General features: G+C 37.4%; 1 protein-coding gene across 1 annotated transcript in view; it reads left to right on the top strand.

Annotated features, from left to right (window-relative positions):
• Window positions 1-20,835, top strand: part of PPP3R1 (protein phosphatase 3 regulatory subunit B, alpha) — a 59,916-nt gene extending 39,081 nt beyond the window's left edge. The window contains exons 3-6 of the mRNA XM_032652424.1: window positions 10,694-10,870; window positions 11,937-11,996; window positions 13,518-13,702; window positions 18,837-20,835. Coding sequence (XP_032508315.1) covers window positions 10,694-10,870; window positions 11,937-11,996; window positions 13,518-13,702; window positions 18,837-18,884 — 470 coding nt within the window. The 3' untranslated portion in view covers window positions 18,885-20,835. The remainder of the gene's footprint in view (window positions 1-10,693; window positions 10,871-11,936; window positions 11,997-13,517; window positions 13,703-18,836) is intronic.
• Window positions 20,836-22,585: the final 1,750 nt, after the last annotated feature.

Here is a 22,585-nt window from a genome sequence, read left to right as displayed (position 1 = left end):
ATCTTCCCGGACCGGGGCACAAACCCGTGTCCCCTGCATCGGCAGGCGGACTCTCAACCACTGCACCACCAGGGAAGCCCTCATATACTTGTACTTTATGAAGAGCTCCTGCAGGAAGAAATTTCTGAAGGTCTTCCCAGATATAAACAGCTACATTTTCTGTCGTCTTACGACATCTGCAAAATATGGCACATCCAGATCCAGCTTCTTATGATCAAGGGGCTTCATAATTGCCTCCTGTGGAGCCGATGGGTTGCACTAAAGGAGAGCAGGCGGGACACTCGCGCCCACCGTCGAGGGCCCAAACCCGCTTCGCTCATGGTTTTGCAGGCCCACGTCCCGCCAGTGCCTCCTGCCCTCCAGTTCACTTTAATTTTTCAGTGATGTGTGTTCTAAAGAGTAATTTCTGGTTTACTCCCAAATCTTTATTTATCATCTCAGAAATCTTTGGTGGAAACTTTTAATATCCATAAAAATTTTATGTCACTAACTTTGAAATTGACTTGTACACTTGTTACTTTAGATTTAAATCTTCATAAATGTATCAAATCATTCATGCTGCTTAATCTGCCAGCCATGATTTATCATTTACTTAGTAATTAGTGATCCTGAACTCTAATTTATTTCACCTAGTCCACTGAGAATTACTTATATTCTGTTTTCTTTCAGTAAAGCTTTATTGCTGAGTAATGAAGTATAGTGCACGAACTTGAACGCCTAGGCTTGAAGTTGCTACCTTGTTTTACCATCACAGTACCTTTTTAAAAAACAATGCCTGGATTGTTTACTGTATTCTAAAAATTTCAGGTTTTTAGATGAGTAGTCTTAAGAAAAGTGAAGTGCTAGCTCTGTTTTCTTTATCCATACTGTCAAATTTTGGCATCATGGTAGCACTTAACAAATTGGTAGTTTCAACAGTGAAGTCCGTGGCATGTAGTAATTTCATAGTCTACCACAAAATTGAGTGATTTTGTAGCTGGTATGTAGAAGACAGTTACTTTAGCTGGTTTAAGAAAGCCTAGCTAGCCATTTAGCAAAAGTATAAATTCTTGGATCTCCCTCAGAATGTTAGAGCAAAAGAGATGGAAAAATACACAAGAAAAGAGGAACTTGGAGAACAAATACAGAATGTAATAGCATCTGTCTAAAAGACATCTCAAAAGTTATATTACATGAAATAAAAGCAAAAATAATCAGTGAAATAGTAGGAGAAAATTTTCTTCACCCAAAAAATCGTATCTTCTGATTGAAAGAGCATTCTGATACTCGGGAAGTTTAGATGAAAAAAGATCTCCATTTGGTGTCAACCTCTTTTGTAGTTCTAAAAGTCCAAGAGCAAAAAGAAAATCCTAAGAGCTGCTAGACAGGGAAAAGGTTGGCCTCAAAAAGAGTAAGAGTCTACTGGCATTGGATTTCTTAGCAGCAGCAATAGATATTAGAAAGCAATAGGGCAGTTAATTCAAAGTTCATTCTGAGTTCCTAAATCTAGAATTTGATAGCAACCAAATGATTACTCAGGTGAGAGGCCAAATTAAAGACATTTCCAGAAATGTAAGGACTTGGGAAATTTACCTTTCACACGTTCTTGAATATGTACCCAGAAAAATGAAGGAGCAGTTAGACAAAAAAGATGAAACAAGATCCAAGAAACTAAATCTCTTAAGACACCAGTGAAGATCCCAGGATAACAACTATGCCAGGGACCTGGAAAGCAGGTGGTTCAAATTAGAGCAAGAAGCCAGAATTGTCTGTGGAAGATGTCATCAAGAAGAAAGTAAAAGTCATTATATAAATTGTATGCTGGAATTTCTTAATGTTAAGGTAAAAGGCAAGGCAGCAAGGGAAAAAAGCAGAGACTGGGGATGCAGTATTACATTCTTGGCAATAAACCAGATTGAGCTCTCGAGCAGCCATAAATAAGTCTTTTGACTAAATGGGGCTGAAAGTAAAAGAAGACTCTTGAATATGCATGCTTTTTTGAAAATACCACATTTTGGGGGGAGTTGGTGGTGGGGACTGATAACAAAGCTAAAGAAAAGTGCAACTAATATGTTTAACTGCAGCATATCATAGGAAAAGATAAAAGAAAAGCTTGGAGAATGTGATATAATGGGTTAGGGTTGGATTTGACGTACAAAAACAGTGGAGCTCTTTGAGAGCCATATCTTCTGATTAAGATATGTTACTGACCTACACAGTATACTTAGGTTAAAAGAAAAAAAGTGTGTGACTTTCAAGCCAGGGTTATTAATAACTTAGTGAGAAAACTTGAAGATGTGCTTTTATGATCTTACAAATATATGCTTATTGCATATTCTCATTTGAACCACAATGTAAATAAACCAAAAAGAGAAGAGCACCAGCAATACAAACACCTTCAGCGGGAAAACCAGTAGGGGAACATCTTAAAAATAGGTTGTTTGATTTTTATCTACCTGAAGTGGAAATATTCTTATTATTCCCTTTTCTCCAGACTTGGCCCAAGAGTGCAGGTTGAGGAACAACAGTGTTTAGTATCTCTTAGCCTAACCTTCTATGTTAACTCTTCTGATGTAACTAACAAGGAAAGAAATGAGATCGGAAAGTATTTCAAGAAATCCCGTCGCCCAGCTTTTGCCATCAAGCTTTACAGACTGAGCAACTTACTTAACTCTCTGGGTCTTTATCCTCATCTGGAGTTTTTCATCTCCAAGGTTTCTTCCAACTTTTTACGTTACATGGCTTTTCTATTACAGATTTTCTCCCGAAACTCAGTGAGCTTTGAAGACAATTCTAAGAATGTATTTTTAGGATTAAGTGTGTAGCTTCTTTTGTGACATCTTTGGACAGTATTCATTTGCCTTTGTGAGTTTTGAGGTGGTGAATCATTTTTGACTGTATCTTTTACCTAAGGTAGGAGGAAGTTAGTGGTACATAGCATTCACATTTTGCAGAAGCATTCTAGAAGAAAGAAAGAAAACACAGTTAACAATATTAGGAATGAAACAACTGACATCACTTACAGATCCTACAGATGTTAAAAGAATAACTAGGGAATTTTATAAACAGTTTTATCCCAATAAGTTCTACACGTTGGATGAAACAAGACAAATTCCTTGAAAAAACGAATACAGGCAGACCTCTTATCACTGTACTTCATTTTATTGTGCTTCACAGATACTGTTTTTTGGCTTTTTAAAAATTTTTAAACAAACTGGAGGTCTGTGGCAACCCTGTATAAAGCAAGTGTATTGATACCATTGTTCCAGCAGCACTTGCTCACTTTGTGTCTGTTTTGTCACATTTTGGTAATTCTCGCGATATTTCAAATTTTTTCACTATTGTTATCATATTTGTTATGGTGATGTGTGATCAGTGATCTTTGATGTTTCTGTTACGACTTGCTGAAGGCTCAGATGATGGTTAGCATTTTTAGCATAATTTATTAATTAAACTTAGCATAATTTAATTTACCTTTAAATTAAGGTATGTACATTTTTTTTTTAGACAATGCTGTTGCATACGTAATAGACTACAGTATAGTGTAAACATAACTTTTATACGCATTGGGAAACCAAAAAATTCATGTGACTTGCTATTTTGCAGTGGTCTAGAACCGAACCTGCGATATCTTCAAGGTATGCCTGTTCCTAAAACTGACACAAAAGGAAATAGAAAATCTTAATAGCATTATATCTATTAATGAAATTGAATTCTTTCCCACAAAGAAAACTCCAGGGCCCAGATGGCTTTACTGGTAAATTCTAGCAAACATGTAATGGAAAAAAATAAAGAATCCTTAAGAAAATAGAAGCTAGCGTTATACCGATAGCAGTACCGAAGACATTATAGAAAACTGTAGACCAGTATTCAACATGAACATATGTGTAAAAATCCTTAAATATTTGTAAGTCAAATCCAGCAATATGTAAAAAGGACAATAAAGCATGGTCAAGTGGAGTTTATCCCAGGAGTATGATTTTATCTAGAAATATCAATTAATGTAATTCACTATATTGATGTAATAAAAGAGAAAAAACATCTTCTCAATAGTTGTAGCAAAGCATTTGTTTGACAGAGTTCAGTAGCCACTCATCATAAATAGTCTTGGCAAATTAGGAATAGAAGGGAACTATATCATCCTGATAAAGGGCACCTACCAAAAACCTATAGCTAGCATCATACTTATTTAATGATGAAAGACTGAATGCTTTCCATGGGGAAAAAAGTAGTTTTTCACTCTGACCAATAGTAGTCAAAACTGTACTAGAAGTTCTAGCCAGTACATTAAGTCCAGTAGAAGAAACGTAATACGTTCAGATTGGAAAGGAAGGAGTAAAGCTGTCTTTATTCTCAGATGACATGGTTGTGTATGTAGTAAATCCTGTTCCTAGAAATAAGAAGGCAACTTATTAGCAAGATTGTAGGATACAAGGGCAATATACGAAAAGCAGTGGAATCTCTCTATAACAGCAGTGAACAATTGAAAAAAAAAATGAAATTGACAAAAATACCATTTATAATAGAATAAAAACATTGGGATATTCAAGTGTAAATTTAACCAAATATATGTAAGATCTATACACCGAACTATGAAACATCACTGAGAGAAACTTAAAAAGACCTAAGTACATGGAGGGAGGTACCATATTCATAGATTGGAAGACTTTGATACTGTTAAGGTATCAGTTCTACTCAGATTGATCTGTAGATTCAAGACAATCCCAACTGTTTTCAGCAGGGTTTTAATAAAAATTACCAAATAATTGTTAATTCTATATGGGAACACCCAGGTCTTAGAAGAGCTGGCACAATTTTGAAAAAGAACAACGAAGTGTGAGGACAGTGTTCCCTGATTTAAAGACTAAAACATAAAACTGTGGTATTGGCATAAGATAAATCAGTGGAACAGAGTAGAGGGTATAAACCCATGTGTGTGTATTCGATTGATTTTTTTTTAAAATAACTCTAGTCTTTTATTCAGGTATACTTTAAAAACATTTTTTCTTTAATTAATTAATTTATTTTTGGCTGCGTTGGGTCTTCGTTGTTGCGAGCGGGGGCTACTCTTCGTTGTGGTGCACAGGCTTCTCATTGCGGTGGCTTCTCTTGTTGTGGAGCACGGGCTCTAGGTGTGCGGGCTTCAGTAGCTGTGGCACACGGGCTCTAGAGCGCAGGCTCAGTAGCTATGGCGCATGGACTTAGTTGCTCCACAGCATGTGGGATATTCCCGGACCAGGGCTTGAACCCGTGTCGCCTGCATTGGCAGGCGGATTCTTAACCACTGCGCCACCAGGGCAGTCCATTGATTGACTAAAAAAATTTTTTTAATTGGATATTTGACATGTAACATTGTGTAAATTTAAGGTGTACAACATGTTACTTTATACAGTTAATTGATTTTTGACAAAAACATCAAAGGTACCAGTGTAAGGGGGAGCCTTTTGAACAAAATAACTGGGATAAAAGTTTACCCTTACTTATGTACAAAAACATGGGTCATAAATTTAAACATAAAAGCCACAACTATGGAACTTCTAGAAGAAAACATCAGAGAAAATCTTCACGACTACCATAGGCAAGGATTTTTAGTTTATTTGTAAAACATGAATCATAAAAGAAAAAAATGGGTGTCATCAAAATTGAAGGTTTTTGCTCCTTAAAGGCAGCTTATAAGCTGGGAGAAGATACTTGAAATGCCTACACCTGACAAAGGACTTGCACCAATCAGTATAAAGAGAGAATCAGACAACTTTTTAAAGACAGCCCACCTTTTAAAAGGGTAAAATATTTGAAGTCACTTAAATGAAGATATATCAGCTGCCAATAATCACATGAAAAAGATGCTCAAGATAATTAATCCTCAGAGGAACGCAGGCTAAAACTATAATCGCATAGTGCTGCCACCAGCAGAGTGGCTAAACTTAGAAAGACTCACAATTTCACGAGTTGGCAAGGAGGTGTAGAGCTCCTGGCATTCTCAGATATTGCCAGTGGGAGTGTAAAATGGTACACCACTTTGGAAAACTTTAACAGTTTCTGAAAGTCAAATGTATGCTTACCCTATGACCCAGCAATTCCAGGAAAACATTTGTTTACAAAAAGACTTAAGTATAAGTATAATATTCTTAGAATCTTTATTCCTAATAAGTCCCGAACGAAACAGTAGGAATGTCTGTTAACAGATGAATGCGTAAACTGATTGTAGTATATCCGTACAGTGGACTATATATATACTACTGTGCCATAAAAAGGAAGAAACTACTGACATATGAAACAACTTGGGTTAATGTCAAAAACTTAATGAGAAAAGGAAGATGGACACAAGAGTACATATCTATGGTCCCATTTATGTGAAATTCTAGACAGAATTTAGTTACAGAAAGCAGAACAGTGGTTGCCTAGGGTTGTGGTGGGGAGGGGGTTCGGTGTGTTTGTGATTGACTGGAAAGGACCTTAGGAAACATTTTGGGATTATAGAAATGTGCTTCTGTCTTGATTGCAGTGCTGCTTACGTAGGTGTATATGTTTGTCAAAACCTGTAGAATTGTATATTTAATAATGCGTTTTTGGAATATCAGTTATTTCCCAAAGTTGGTTTAAAATTTCTTTTTAGCGTTTTGATTACAACTTGATAATTCTTTTGTTGGTGCTGATGTGTAGCTCTTGTATATTTGATAATTAATAATTTTTAAGTGTGTAATAATTTTATTCTGGAAACACCAAGAGCATGTGTTGCCTCTTGCATTAGAAAATTATGATATACCTCTAGAATCTAGACCTTTTAAAGTGGATGAAAGTTTTCCATTTGTAAGGAAAAGACACAGCACAAATGTCCATTTTTCATAATATACCTTTTTGATTCTCTTTCAGTATTAATAGGGAGCTTTCTTTGCTTTGTTCTGTTAAAGTATTCTGTGTAAAATATAAATATTAGACTGCTAGTGTAATCACAGGGTTGTTATAAAATTAGGCAGTTTTTTGGAGCTGCTTATGAAGGTTTTATCTGCGCCCCCTGGTGGTTTTGATTTCTTATTTGGGATAACATTGGAAATACAGTCATTACTTTTGTAGAAGATGACTTTTACAGAAGACTTTAAAACTTTTAAATTAATCTTTATGTTGAAAAACTACCCAATAGCTTCCATTGACAACACTATAAGGCTTTATTCTTGTGCTAGTCTTTACAAGGTTATTCAATACATGTTTCTCGGGGCTTCTGGTGGTACAGTGGTTAATCCGCCTGCCAATGCAGGGGATACGGGTTCGAGCCCTGGTCCGGGAAGATACCACATGCCGTGCAGCAGCTAAGCCCGTGCGCCACAACTACTGAGCTTGCGCTCTAGAGCCCACGAGCCACAATTACTGAGCCTGCGCACCACAAATGCTGGAGCCCGCACACCATAAATGCTGAAGCCTGCGCACCTAGAGCCTGTGCTCCGCAACAAGAGAAGCCACCGCAATGGGAAGCCTGCGCACCACAACAAGAGTAGAGTAGCCCCCGCTCGCCGCAACTAGAGAAAGCCCACACGTGCAGCAACGAAGACCCAACGCAGCCAGAAATAAAAATAAATTAAAAAAAAAAAACAACACGTTTCTCCATAGGTAATTTTATCGTATCTGAGAACTCTTTCCACAGTACCTCTAAGATCCCTTATTAGGGATCTGTAGTTTTCATTCTATAGCATAGTTCTAAATATCCTGCCATACAAACGAGATTGGGGCATATCTTCTTAGAAATACATAGTCAGGATGAGAATGGAACATTCTATGGTGCCAGAAAATAAGGAAATGCTCAAATTGGGGATTGTTGAAAAGTCACACAGGAGCCAGCTTGAGGTAGTACCTAAAGAAGAAAGCTGGAATAATTTGGTAAACAGGTAATGACATTGGATTTTAACCCATAGGATAAAATAAGTACCCATGAATCCATGCTGATACGAATAATTGAATAAAGAAACAAATAGGGAAAGGGGACAGGTTTGTTTTGTTTTGTTTTTTGACAGGAACAATCCAGTTAATAATGAGGGAAAAAGAAAATCATTATTAGGCAATACCACAGTAATAAAATTTTGCAAACAAGACCTACCTAGATGATGCTCCAATTAGATCAGAGTTTGAGGAGAAAGTAGGATATTTGAATAGTCTCAGAGTATTCCCCCCAGTATTTTTTTTTTTTTTTTTGCGGTACGCGGGCCTCTCACCATTGTGGCCTCTCCGTTGCGGAGCACAGGCTCCAGACATGCAGGCTCAGCGGCCATGGCTCACGGGCCCAGCCACTCCCTGGCATATGGGATCTTCCCGGACCTGGGCACGAACCTGTGCCCCCTGCATCGGCAGGCGGACTCTCAACCACTGCGCCACCAGGGAAGCCCCCCCCCAATATATTTTAATACAGAGGGAAAGATAGATTTATAGTGGAGAAGTCTGGCAGAAACTACCTTGGCCAAGTGATCAAAATTAGCATCACTAGTGAAAAGACATGTTGCCATCATGAACCCCTTGATAATGACGCACTGAGAAGGACATATCGTTTCTATGGTATTCTTGCCCCAAAGCATTCTTGCTCCAAAGCATTCTAATCATGAAAAAAACATCAGCAACTCACTCTGGGAGATATTTTACAAAATACTGGATCAGAAGTTTCAAAGTCATGAAACACAAGGAGAAAAATTAAGAGTTGTCACAAATAGGAGAAGGCTTAAGGAAAAATTACAAAAATGTTGCAAAAATCATAGAGTTCCCAAATATCACTCACCCAAGCTTCCTCTGATGGTAACATCTCACAGACGTAAAGTGCAATTATCATTATCAAAATCAAGAAATTAACATTCTTACAGTACTCTTAAACTATATATTTTAGTGAAAAAAGAAATCGTGACACTGGAAAGTTTTTCTTTTCCAGAATTCTATTCAGGATCCCACATTGCATTCAGTTGTTTCTTTGAAGATACTATTATCACTAGGAGGATTTGATAAGACTTGCTTTATTTTGTTTTAAATTGTTTATGGACTAATAGGTAATAAATTATTTATAAAGTGGCTATTAAAAGAATTTCCTGAAGGAGTAGTCTTGTTGCTACTTATTACTGTTTTACAAATTTGGAGAATTGGCTAAAATTTGAGGAAAATTTATTTTTCTACCATTCTGCTTATTCCTTTTCCTTTTCATTCTGAGAAACCTCAAAATCACCTAACAGTGGAGTAGCAGCTTGGTGTGTGTGTATAGTAATAACAGTGCTTGAAGAGCCAGAGGCCTGCATCTCTTTGCTACTGTTGGGAATCTCTTACATTCTTTTTTTCTAAAAGATAAAAAATATATGTATAATAAAGAGAGGTGGTTAATGTTTCTTCATCTGAGAAGATGATGAATGAATAAGTAACCTTTCTATCTCTATTAATATTATATACTCTCTAGCGTTAATATGTCCAGTTGGAAATATTTATTTAAATTTACTGTAGCAACATGAGCTCTCTAAAGGCAACTTCTTAATTATTTTATGTGGTAATATTAATAAGATTCTTGAAATCACTTGTTAAAATAGGAAACCATCTAGATTTCACATTTATTCCTGAGTGTATTCAAGGCTGCAGTGATCTGGGTATGGTCTCAACAATTCAATTTGCTGTTTTCCATGTAAACATTCCATAGTAATACCTATATTATTATAATATATACCTATATTATAAACTCAGACTAAAATATCTAAGTTTTTAATATCTTAAATTTTAGAGACATACATATATGTATGACTATAAGATTAACTGTTACAATACTTTGTATAATATAATGTAAATTGAATATGTAGGCACTTCCAACTACTAAAAAAGATAATCCTCCCAAAGGTATCCTTACAAAAAGTGGAAAAATAACATGAGTTTCAGCTTGGCAAAACATATGAAAAGCAGTATCTCTGAGTCACAAGATGAGTCAAAAGGGTGAGGTTTGTTTGTTTTTCCTTGTTCATCTGTTTTAAGGGAGTACGATCCCAAGTAGCAGAAAAAAATCTTTGATGAAAGTTGGTGCCAAAAGTTGGAATTCTTTATATTCTTGTGCGAAGTGCAAAGCTGAAGCACTTAATGGTGCTGCCAAGGTGGGTTGGATCTGTTTTAAAGATCTGTGCCTGATTTTTAGGATATTGGTAATAACTGTAAATGGATAGTAACCTTTAAAAATTTAACCTTTATAAAATTTTTTCTTAAAAATTTAATTAAAATCTAAAAATGCTGCGTTTTCTTTGCTCATATTTGCAAAGAATATCTTTAGAAGAATATTCAAGAAGCTGGCAACATTGGAGGGAGGCTTTGAATATTGAACTTTGTTCAAACCATGTTCAAATTTTGAACGATGAACTGCTAGAAATAAACTAAATTAAAATTTTACAAGATAAGTGAAAATTAGAGTGCCTGGTACATAGAGATTGATTTAGTCTGCCTGGTAGGAACCACCTGACTCCCATGATCAGCTTAGCATTGTTAATCTTGTAATATCTTACTCAGCCTACAGTTGGTTGTATGTTATGGCAGGTGCAGACAAACAAAAGGGTAACAAAAAAATTTTATGATATATTTTCTTTGTTATAAGAAATTAGTCAATCGTATATGCAACTCTTTAAATTGGAAATTAAACTCTTGGATAAGTGGTGAATTTTTTTCCTATAATTATCACAAAATCGTTTGGTAAATCTTGCTGCCTCTTTTTGTTTGCTTTTAGTTGATGCTGATGAAATTAAAAGGCTAGGAAAGAGATTTAAGAAGCTCGATTTGGACAATTCTGGTTCTTTGAGTGTGGAAGAGTTCATGTCTCTGCCTGAGCTACAACAGAATCCCTTAGTACAGCGAGTAATAGATATATTTGACACAGATGGGAACGGAGAAGTAGACTTTAAAGGTAAGGAAGTAGTTTTTTTTAAAACTACCAGTTAGATAATCTGTGAATAGCGTCTTACAGCTCTGTGTACAAAAACGTCTGAAAAATTTAGTTTTTCTTGAATGTGTATTACTGGTTTTCTTATAAAGATAGATTACATTAAAACCTCAAAATCTGTGATATATGAACCTTAATGGGCTAATAAGATCTTTTACTTTTGGGGTCATAAATGATCAAATTGCCCTTTAAGGTAATCTGAAAAATGGGATTTAGAATTTCTTTTGTTGTTCAAAAATTAGTCTCACTTTAGGGAAACTTATAATATTAGAAGCTACATTTTTAAAACCTTTTATAAAAGAATGAGACTTAATACTAAGTCAGCAATAAAAAGTAAGCAGAAGTAATAAGGATATAAGTATTATCATAGAAAGGATTAATTTAGTGAATCTAAGATTTTACAAAGACAGTAGTGCTTTTGCTAATATTAACCATACGATTCTACACTTTAAAGTAAATAAACATTTCATTTCATCAGGGAATCAACAGATTTTGTTATTTTAGTTTGAGGAATTGGATTATAAGTGAAGGGCTTTAAAACTGGTTATGATTTAGTGTTTAGCAGGCAGTGAAGAAAAATGACCATTTGTTAATGAAACATCCAACAGTTTATTTAAATGATTCTGAATTTTGGAGGCAGAAATCCAAAAATTTTTTTTTATGCCAAACAATGTAAATTTTTTAAAGCCTCCTTTTGTCATATTCTAAGAAAAAAGAGTTAAATAGCTTAAAGAATATATTTTTTTTGAGTGTTATGCTCTGTAGCATAAGTATTTGTTTAAATTGATTTGACTTTAGAGAACTCCAGGTTCAGATTAAAATGTATATATATAGAACCTCGTTTGTTGCGAAGTTTCAAATTTTTTCAGTTTTAAACACAGCTAGTAATATTTTCTTTTGCAGCAAGAAAATATCTTTTTGTGAACATGTAGGGGTTTGTGTGTGTGTGTGTGTGTATGTGGGTATGTGTTGTTTTTCTTTGTAAAAAATTGAAACTTCTGATTTGTAAATATATTTTATTCTTATTCAGAGTTCATTGAGGGAGTCTCTCAGTTCAGTGTCAAAGGAGATAAGGAACAGAAGTTGAGGTGTAAGTATTTCTCTTCACTGAGTTCATTCTCCCTCTTAAGACCACTACCCCATACTGCATTATAACCTCCTTTTAAAATATTCTAAAAGATGTCTTTTATTCTAGATCCTTAGTAAACATAACAAAAATTTTACATTCTGGAGAAAATCCTTTCTGGACATTTGCAGTTTGCATTTTTTAATGATGTGTCGTTGTTGCTTTTAGTTGGATAGAAGGAAAATAGAATTTCCTTCTACAGCCATATGAATTACATGTCTTAGATAAGAGATTTTTTTTTAATTGAAGTATAGTTGATGTACAGTGTTTTATAAGTTACAAGTGTACAATATAGTGATTCACAATTTTAAAGATTATATTCCATTTATAGTTATTATAAAATGTTGGCATGAAAGTGAGAAGAAATGCTCTAATATGATTAGGTTAACTTCATTTACACTCGTTGTATTCAGAATTATTTAGCCAGAAGTCCACTATTTTGGTTTACGTAGGCTGCCTCTATCATAGGGAACATCTGATATCTTTTTAAAACATTCAGCTTTTAACTAGAGAGATGTTGTATTTATAACAGTTCTCTGAGGTGCAGGCTATATGCAAACATCCTTTGCAAACGAACTCTTTTTGATATAAATGAGAATAATAGTAATAGCATTTGCTGTCTTTGATTGTATATTATCTCATTCGGTACTGTAAAGAACCTGAGAGGTTAGAACTATTATTAGCCCCAATTTTATATGTGCAGAAAATGAAGCTTAGGAAGGGTAAATAACTTACCACTAGGCTACACTAATTGGCCAAAGCAGTCTTGATTCCATAGCTCATACACACTTTTTTTTTTTAAGATTTTTTCAATGTAGACCTTTTTTTTTTTTTTTTTTAAATTTTTGGCTGCATTGGGTCTTCGTTGCTGTGCGTGGGCTTTCTCTAGTTGCGGCGAGTGGGGGCTACTCTTTGTTGCAATGCATGGGCTTCTCGTTGTGGTGGCTTCTCTTGTTGCGGAGCACAGGCTCTAGCACGCGGGCTTCAGTAGTTGTGACACACAGGCTCAGTAGTTGTGGCTCACGGGCTGTAGAACGCAGGCTCAGTAGTTGTGGCACACGGGCTTAGCTGCTCCGCGGCATGTGGGACCTTCCAGGACCAGGGCTTGAACCCGTGTCTCCTGCACTGGCAGGCGGATTCAGGGAAGCCCAACATGGACCATTTTTAAAGTCTTTATTGAATTTGTTGCTTCTGTTTTATGTTTTGGTCTTTTGGCCATGAGGCATGTGAGATCTTAGCTCCTGACCAGGGATCAAACCCACCCCCTGCATTGGAAGGTGAAGTCTTAACCACTGGACCACCAGGGAAGTCCCATAGCCCATATACTCTTAACCATCTTCACCTAAAGACATCTCTGTGTAGGAAGGAGCTGTCCTCATAGTAGAATTCTAATTGTTTGGCAGCTTATTGTTCTCTCTCTCATTGAAAGTATTCGTTTGTGATTGCCTTTGATTTTGCCATTGATTTTCCTTACTCTCTTTTTAGTTGCTTTCCGTATCTATGACATGGATAAAGATGGCTATATTTCCAATGGGGAACTCTTCCAGGTGCTGAAGATGATGGTGGGGAACAATCTGAAAGATACACAGTTACAGCAAATCGTGGACAAAACGATAATAAATGCAGATAAGGATGGAGATGGAAGAATATCCTTTGAAGAATTCTGTGCTGTAAGTACATTCGTAGTTACACTTCATGAAAACATTTTTAATACCACTTACTAGAGAATTCCTTTATTTTGCCCTAGACATTTCTACTTTTGATTTTGCCTAATTGCTCCATATTCAAGGTTTTGAAATGTTCTTTGTTGTAATTGTTACTGATTTTATTCTCAGTGATTGTCTGATAAAATGCCACAAGAATGGTACTAGTGACTTTTACTTATTATTGGTAGTCTCCCAAATGAACAGCTAGGTTGTTTGAAAATACTTTTGTGGGAAATATGAGTTCATGAGTTTCAGCTAGGAATCCAGAGGCTTGGTTTCGTGAGGACAACAGAAATGGAGTCCCTGTCCGTCTTAAACTCAGCAGCTAGGCCTTGTAAAAAGGTGATTTTATTTTTCTGAGCTACTGATGGGTAGTTCTTGTAATCTGGGGCAAGGGCTCCACAGAGGCAGGGGCTACAGTTGTGGGAAGGCCTCGACAACTAGCTCTAGGTGGAAACTGGGGCAACGGCTTAGCTTCCAGTGTACTGCTTCTCTTCTTTACTCCTGCCCCTAAAGCAAAGATACTGACTTTTTGATGTGTTAAAAGCAGTTTTAACTGTAAGCGAGAGATACTGAGCAATGCAAAGGAAAGGCAAAGATAACAAAGAAAAAGTTTTGAAAAATTTCAGTCATGACTGGGAAATCTTTCTATAAAAGACTTCCCTCCTCTTCTTCTCATTTTTTACTTAGATGACACCAGGGAAAACAAATTACTTTGTTTGTGTGTTATATAAGGACTTAAGTATCTACTTCAGCATTTAAGTAGAAGTTCACGTGATCCTTTAAGGATCTTTCTTCATCTCAAGGGAATACTATCTTTGCATTTTGTTTCAAAAAGTAGGGTGGTGCTCTAGTTTAAAGAACACTCGAGGTCTTTTTGGAAGATGTTAGATAGGCTTGAGCCTTGAGATTTGGAACCCATGCCAGGTGGTACTGCTCTGTGTCCTGTCCCTCCGTTGTGTCTCCTCCCTCACTGTTTTTTTAATAAATTAATTAATTTATTTTTGGCTGTGTTGGGTCTTTGTTGCTGTGCACGGGCTTTCTCCAGATGCAGCGAGCGGGAGCTACTCTTTGCGGTGCATGAGCTTCTCATTGCGGTGGCTTCTCTTGTTGCAGAGTGCAGGCTCTAGGCACTTGGGCTTCAGTAGTTGTGGCCTGTGGGCTCAGTGGTTGTGCCTCATGGGCTCTAGAACGAAGGCTGAGTAGTTGTGGCGCATGGGCTTAGTTGCTCCGCGGCATATGGGATCTTCCCGGACCAGGACTCTAACCCGTGTCCCCTGCATTGGCAGGTGGATTCTTAACCACTGCGCCACCAGGGAAGTCCTTCCTCCTTCGCTGTTGCCAGTACTTGCTGAAGGACTCCCGTGGACGGACGTCGCATTGTGTGCGACCTGAGACCATGTTGGTAGTGGCATCATAGGTAGCAGCCAGTTTTCGAAAGAAGGAAAAAAAATTAATTCCAAGACTTGAGGGAACAAAACAAAAAAGAGAAACTCTTGACTGGAGTGTTAATGGAAAGGATGTGTATAAGTGAAGACTACTTGCATTTAGTAAATATAAACTCAAACTTGCATGTAAATCACTTACCAGTGAAAGGAAATTAAAATACATCCCTAGGTATAGAAATGATACTATTTACACTGAAGACATAAGCTAAGCTTTGAGTTTGTTTTTCAGCATTTTGTGATAAATTGCCTTTACTTGTATTTTTGGAGGGCATAGTTCAGGAATGAAGAAAAATGTTTTGTGTATTAAGCCAACTTTTTGGAACATTTATCAAGCTCTTAACTTTGGCTTCACTGATTTCTCTTTATTCTGATTTCTTAAGCTATAACAGTGAAAGAGAAAGGACAGTTTATGTATGTATGTATGTATGTATGGCTGCATTGGGTCTTCATTGCTGTCCACGGGCTTTCTCTAGTTGCGACGAGCGGGGTCTACTCTTCGTTGTGGTGCGCGGGCTTCTCATTGCAGTGGCTTCTCTTGTTGTGGAGCATGGGTTCTAGGCGCATGGGCTTCAGTAGTTGTGGTGCATGGGCTCAGTAGTTGTGGCTCATGGGCTCTAGAGCGCAGGCTCAGTAGTTGTGGTGCATGGGCTTAATTGCTCCATGGCATGTGGGATCTTCCTGGACCAGGGCTTGAATTTGTGTCCCCTGCATTGGCAGGCGGATTCTTAACCACTGAGCCACCAGGGAAGTCCCAAGGAAGTTATTTTAAATAAGATCACATACTACATACCTACTTTAACATTTTCAGAATACTTTACCATGCACAAATACTATAAATGATTAGTGACAGGATTAAAGTTGGTGGACTGAACACATCTATTTACTTTTGCTTCCTCTCAAACCTCCACTGAAATTAAATCGGTTAAAAAGAAAAGGTTATAAACCCACAAGGGCCAAGTGAATAGCAGAGAGGATAGTTAACCAGATTTGGCAACTTATAAAGTTGAATGGTTAATTGGTTTAGCAGACAGGAGTAAAAATTCTAAGCTAGAAACTTGGAAAGCTGAGAAGTATCTTGGTTTATAAGGTGGAATCCCTGAAAGGCTCAGTTCCCTAACCTGATTCCCTGGCAGCTAGACTTGTACTCTCCAGGCAAGAGGCGGGACAGCCCTCTTTGGGAAATCTGATCACTCGAAGTGCAGGCCACAGTCAGCAGCCCCACTTTGTATGTGGAGGCTCTAGTGCCCTTTCCACAGGAGCAGAGAGCCACGGATCACCAGACATTCAAGGAAAGCCTCTAAAATGGATTATAGAGATGAGATCACACCTGAAAAAGAAGCTTGGCGAAGCAGGCTATGCAAGGCCAGTGACAACTTTCAAAGTAGAACAAAAATCTGTCATGGTTATCCTCAGGGATATAATGTATTGGATTTTTGAAACAAAAATTGGAGAATATATAAAAGAGCTCTCGGACATTTAAACTTTGAAATACATTCTAGGAGGTCTAACACCCAGATGCTAGGGGTCCAGAAAAAAAATGCAGGGAAGGAAATGTCAAAAATGAATCAAGAAAATACGTCAGAATCAAAAGTAATGAGCTTCTTTGACCAAAAGGACTTACTAAGTACCCAGCTTAGTATATAAAAATGTGGGCCTAGGCACATTGTCATGAAAGTTTAAAACAAAGAGATGGTTCTACAAACTTGCAAAGAGCTAAAGTAGAGGAGTAGGAGGGGAAGGGTGTCATACAAAGAATCATAATGGTGGCAAATTTCTCAGCAGAGTTGGCAACTAGAAGGCAATGGAAGCATTGCCTTCACAATTTTGAGGGACAGTTATTTCCAAGTGAGAACTCTCAATAAACTCAAACTAGGTGGTAGAAATAAAGACATTTTCAGGTATACAAGGCCTCCCTTTTTGGGAAACTACTAGAGGATGTGCTCCCACTATAAAAAGGTTATAAATCAAAAAAAGAAGACAATGTGGGATCCAGGAAGCAGAGGGTCCAACATGAAAGAAGGAAATCTCTAGGATGATGGTGAAGGAGGATCCATAGATGACAGGCCTGGATTGGAGCAGGTTGGAAAGCTCTGGGAGTGATTTCAAGACAGTAAAATTGATAGAATTACATAATATATTTAAGTGCGTTTAGAACAAAGTTTAGGGTTGAATTAATGATAAATCCATAGAACACCTGGCAAAGAAAAAGATCAGTTATTAACTGTAGCAAAACAAATGTGCAGGAAAGAAAAAGTAACTATAGTACACAATTCTCTTCTGCTGTAAGTAGTATTCTATATAGTCATAAATAAAATGCTGAATTTCTGCCTGATCAAAAAAAAAAGATACAATTATTTGAAGCGTGGGAGAGGTGGGAAGTATACGTGGAGGGGACAGAAGGGAGAGGTGTGTGTGAAAGTATAATCTTCATCTTCTGTGGTGGGAAGTCAGTGGATGATTCCTAAAACTTTGAATCCGAGAAAAAGCAATGTAGGGCTGTTATTTGGAGACCTATAGGTAAAATACTGAGAATCAGCTGAAAATTCTAAATGATTGCCTCTAAGTAAAACGAAATTTGAGGGCAGGATAGCAAACTGCTGTTTTCATAACAGAAGTTGTAGAACTAGCTGGCTGTTTAAGCTTTCTTTTTCAAAAAAAAATTTTTAAGGTTTAAAAATAATACAGATGTAGCTATGCAGAACAACATGGATGAATCTCACAAACAACGCTGAGTGAAACAAGCCAGACACAAAAGATTTCATTTATAAAATGTATAAAAGCAGACCAGAGTAACCTATGGTGTTAAATCATGATAGTGACCACCTCTGGCAGGCGGTGGCTTGGGAGGAGGGAGGTGGCCAGTGCGGGAAGGGGGCCACGGAAAAGCCCCAGTGATGCCCTCCCTGGCTGCTGTTTACTTGGGTGTTCGCTCTGAAAATTCATCAGGCTGTGAACATTTATGGTTTACTTTCTTTATATAGGTTATACTTAATAAAATTTATGCCCCAAATAATAATACAGGTAATTGCACTTCACATGGCCATGTCAGTATTCACTGAGGTGTCTGTAACAACTTTACAAGTATTTGACTCCATGGGAAAGTAATGTGCAGAAATTTTTATTCATTTATTACTTTCTGATATATTGTAGAACAGACTGACAAGTGAAGCCTGCATTTGGTTTCTGACAGTTTTTATGGTAACGTCTGGTTATCATTTAATATTAAACTACTAAAGGCCATGTCGAAACGACAGTCGAAAGAGTGGGCCAAATCCTGCATGTGGCCTGTTTTGTATGTTTTTGAGCTAAAAAAGTTTTTTCATTTTAAAGTGGTGTTTAAAAAAAAAAAAAAAATGGGAGAAGAGAATTCAAGAGAAACTATACATGGCCTACAGAGCGTGAAATATTTACTGCCTAGCCCTTTACAGAAAAATTTGCCAGCCCTAGTGCTAGAACACAAGAAAATGTTATCCTAGGAGAAAGAAGCCATGAAAGTTCTAACAAAAGGCAATGCAGGTTTTTAAAAACAACAGCTTCTGGAAATGGCTAAAGTAGTATGTTTTTTAAGCTGTAGTTTTGGTAAGGTGGTTAGACTAGTACAAAGGAGTCCGTCGAACCTGGTCAAGTTTGATTTGTTCTCTCTGTTGCAGGTTGTAGGCGGCCTCGATATTCACAAAAAGATGGTGGTAGACGTGTGACTCTTCTGTAAAGAGTACCACCCAACACTTTTGCTTTCTTCTCCATCTCTGAAGATCTGCTCAAGACGTCCAGCAATGCTCTCTGTGTATTTAAATGGAAGTATTTTTCTCTGTGAAGCCACATTTTCCAACATGAGCCTCATGAAGCCAACTAAGTGTTATTGAACTCTTATTCTCTCAATAACTCAGTGTAGCACTTTAAAGCTGAAGGACAGCAGCATGAAAAGAGCATATCCATGTGGTGAAGAAAGGGAAGGGGTTGGCTTTTTAATTTATTTTTCTTCATCTTTTATAACAAGAAAGTATCTATATATACATATGTAAATATTTATATATAGATATATGTAGCTTTCTATATGTGTAGTAGGTTGGCTTTAATTTAATATACTTGATTCAGAAGCAAAATGATAGAGTACAAAAGTGCCAAGCAGAACATTCAACATCCTTACTTTTATTTCACACAGTTTTATATATAGATTGAAGATTGTACAATTTGAGCCAGGTGTTAGGCCAGCTATTTTCCTTGTCCTGCCCTTTCTCTTTTGAGAGATTGACAAAGCATTTGTTAACATCTTATTATTTACCTTGATTACGGTTTTGTAACAAAGGGGTTTGTAACTTTATCTATACCTGTGATATATTTCCAGGGACTGTGTCTCATTGCTGTGCAGCTTTGACGACGTCTCTGCTTGAGCAGAAAGTATAGTTCAGCGCTGCTGCCCTTGTGTTCATATAGCAACAGCACAGAGCCTATGGCCACCTCATTCTGTTACTTCATAACTAGGAGCCATTACATTCACTAGATGTCCCTGAGTGAGTGTCAGTTTGTTGTGATTTTATTCGCAAAGGACAGAAGCTATCTGAGGCAATCCTGATTTATCTCGGACATGACTTATTGAAGAGTTCCTGAAATAATCATGTAACTGCTTAGGATATCCGTTTATTTGTTTCATTACATGGGTGGTAAATTGTCATTAAACTTAGTTTAAACCATAAATTTCCTTTCTCTGTTTCAAAAGACTTGCAGCTAATCTAAAACTGGTGGTATTTAATGTGCATGTGTGTATCTCTACACCCACATATACTTATTTATGACTTACATGGGAGAAACCTTACTAATCTCTATGCCACAGAAGAGCAAAATGATATCCAAATTTATACCTCTTACATTTCTTTACCACAAGGCACAGAGAGTGCATAATGGTGTTCTTGATTTGCCCACATACGTAACAGGTAACTTAATAAATTTGTGTGATATAAAAGTAGTTTACCATGTTCCACCACTTGATATTATCCCTTCCCTTTTCTGCAAAGGTACTATTGGCTGGAAGAAGACATTCTGGTTAGCTTTGTAGGACTGTAGTCTTTCCCTATATAGTTTTTCTAGAAAACTGGTTTTATAATCATGAGTGGGAAAAGGCAGGTTGAATCAAGAGGAAAGAATCTTACTTTGGGCACACCCGCCTGCCATCGCTGTTCCTTCAACTGAGTGCTGCACGCCATGGGCTCTGTCTGTGAGAGAAATCCCGGTGCTTGGTGTCCTTGCATGACATGGAGTTTTGCATGTAGATCGATTTAAAATATGTACCTCTTGTTTACATAATTTGCATAATTTTAAAACATAATGTTGCCAAACTTTGGAAATGTTAATGTTCAAACTGAAAATCTCCACTACATGTAACTTTCTTCCTCTGGATCAGTGCGTGGCTTATAATCCCAGCCAGTGGTTTGATCTGTTCCAGTGTCAACTGCCATGTGCTCTGCTTCAAGGGGGGGAACTAGTCTTTTGTGAATTTTTTGTACATAAGTATTTGTTACAAATATTTTAGCAAATGCTTTCTATTTCTCTTGCTTGTGCATATCTTGGCTGGCATTACAGAAAAATAGTGCAAACATTATTTCCTTACTGGGGACTGAGGGTTTTTTCTTTTTCTTTTTTTTTTTTTTTTTAGCGTGCGTGGGTGGGTGGGGAGGGATGGTTTATGTTGAATGTTTAGTTTTTCTTCTGCATGAAACATCATGTTGTGGGATCTTTAGAAAACTTCATACTGTATGAATAAGAAAATAAAATATTTGAAACTTGATTGAGTGTATTCACAGTGGTCTTCAGGCTTTCCCAGCCATTGGATAGTCTTTTTTCACTCTTTCAGATTTTTTAAAAACTCTAGTAAGTTGACATTTGATCTTTGACTGTGAGCCATAAGTAAGTCTGCTCTGTCACTGGGTGAAAACACAAGTCATCACAGTGACCTGCAGAACCCGGTGTGTCACCCTCCCTCTGCTTCCAGCCTCCTTTGCCTCCGTGCTTCCCCCAAGCCTTTGGCATGCTTCCTCTGTAGGCCTGTGCACCGTCTCTTCGCCCCCCAGGCTACCCACAGGGAATGCTTCCAAGGGTTTCAGCCGTGTCCTGGTTCAACAGGAACTCTCCTGGCCACCATTTAAACACACTAATACACCTGATTCTCCTTTACCCCACTCTGTTTTCTTCCATAGCGTTTAACCTCTTCTGACATGATTCATTTAAGCATTTTGTATTTGTCTTCCCCGGTTTTGGAAATGACACGAATGAAAGGTCCCCAAGGGCAGGGATTTCTGTCCCTTGTTCACTGATAGACCTGGTTGCCTAGATTCTGCCTAGTTCTTAGTGTTTAATGAATACGTAATCAATGAATTAGGTAATAGGAGACACCTCGTTTCTCCAGGTTGTGATGTTAAATTCTGTCCACTACTTTCTCACTTCATAAAAGGTAAGCATCAGTATAATTTTGAGACTTTTATTCATTCAGCAACTCTGGAGGGCTCCCACGCCAGGCCCGCCCTGTAACAAGCACTTGAGGTTCTCGTGACGGGAAATGACGGCCCACATGAATTATGGGCTCTTGGTGTCCTATACCCAGAACACCCATATTGTCAGGCATGCACTAGTTATGAGATACTATGCACTGGATTCCTTGGCTCTTTGAACTAGGAGTATAGGTTAGTTAGGCCTAAACCAATAGTTAACATTTTAAACCCTAGGTCTCCCTTTCTTTACCTAGTTCTAATGGTCTTAAGAGTAGAAAAGATGACGAAGTGAAACAGTGCACGGAATGGGAGAAAATATTTGTAAATCATGGATCTGCTAAGAGATTGCTATCTAGAATATGTCAAGACTACAACTCAAAAACCACCTGATTAAAAAGTGGGCAAAAGGATGTGAATAGATATTTCTCCAGAAGGATACACAAGTGGCCACCACCACGTGAAAAGATGCTCAGTATCACTAGTCATTATGGAGATGCAAACTAAAACAAGATTACCACTTCATGCCCGTCAGCACTGCCATCAGCAAAATAAAAGTGTTGGTAAGGATATGAAGCAGCTGGAAGGCTTGTGCATTGCTGGTGTGGATATCAAATGGTGTAGTCATCGTGGAAAAGTGGTATAATGGTTCCTCAAATTAAACACAGATTTACCATATGACCCAGAAATTCCACTTCTGGATACTTGCCCAAGAGGAGTGACAGTAGGGACTAGAAGTGTTGGCACACCCGTGTTCATAGCGGCATTATTCACAGTAGCCAAAACTTGAAAGCAACCAAAACATCCATGACAGATGGATAATCAAAATGTGGTATATACATACAATGGGATGTTACTCAGCCATAAAAGGAAAATTTGACACATGCTGTAACACACGTGAACTCTGAAGACATGCTAAG

The sequence above is a fragment of the Phocoena sinus genome, chromosome 13, assembly GCF_008692025.1.
Source record: "Phocoena sinus isolate mPhoSin1 chromosome 13, mPhoSin1.pri, whole genome shotgun sequence".
NCBI classification, from domain to species: Eukaryota; Metazoa; Chordata; class Mammalia; order Artiodactyla; family Phocoenidae; genus Phocoena; species Phocoena sinus.
Note: the sequence above shows the minus strand (reverse complement) of the source record. Positions and strands in the feature narration are given on the sequence as shown.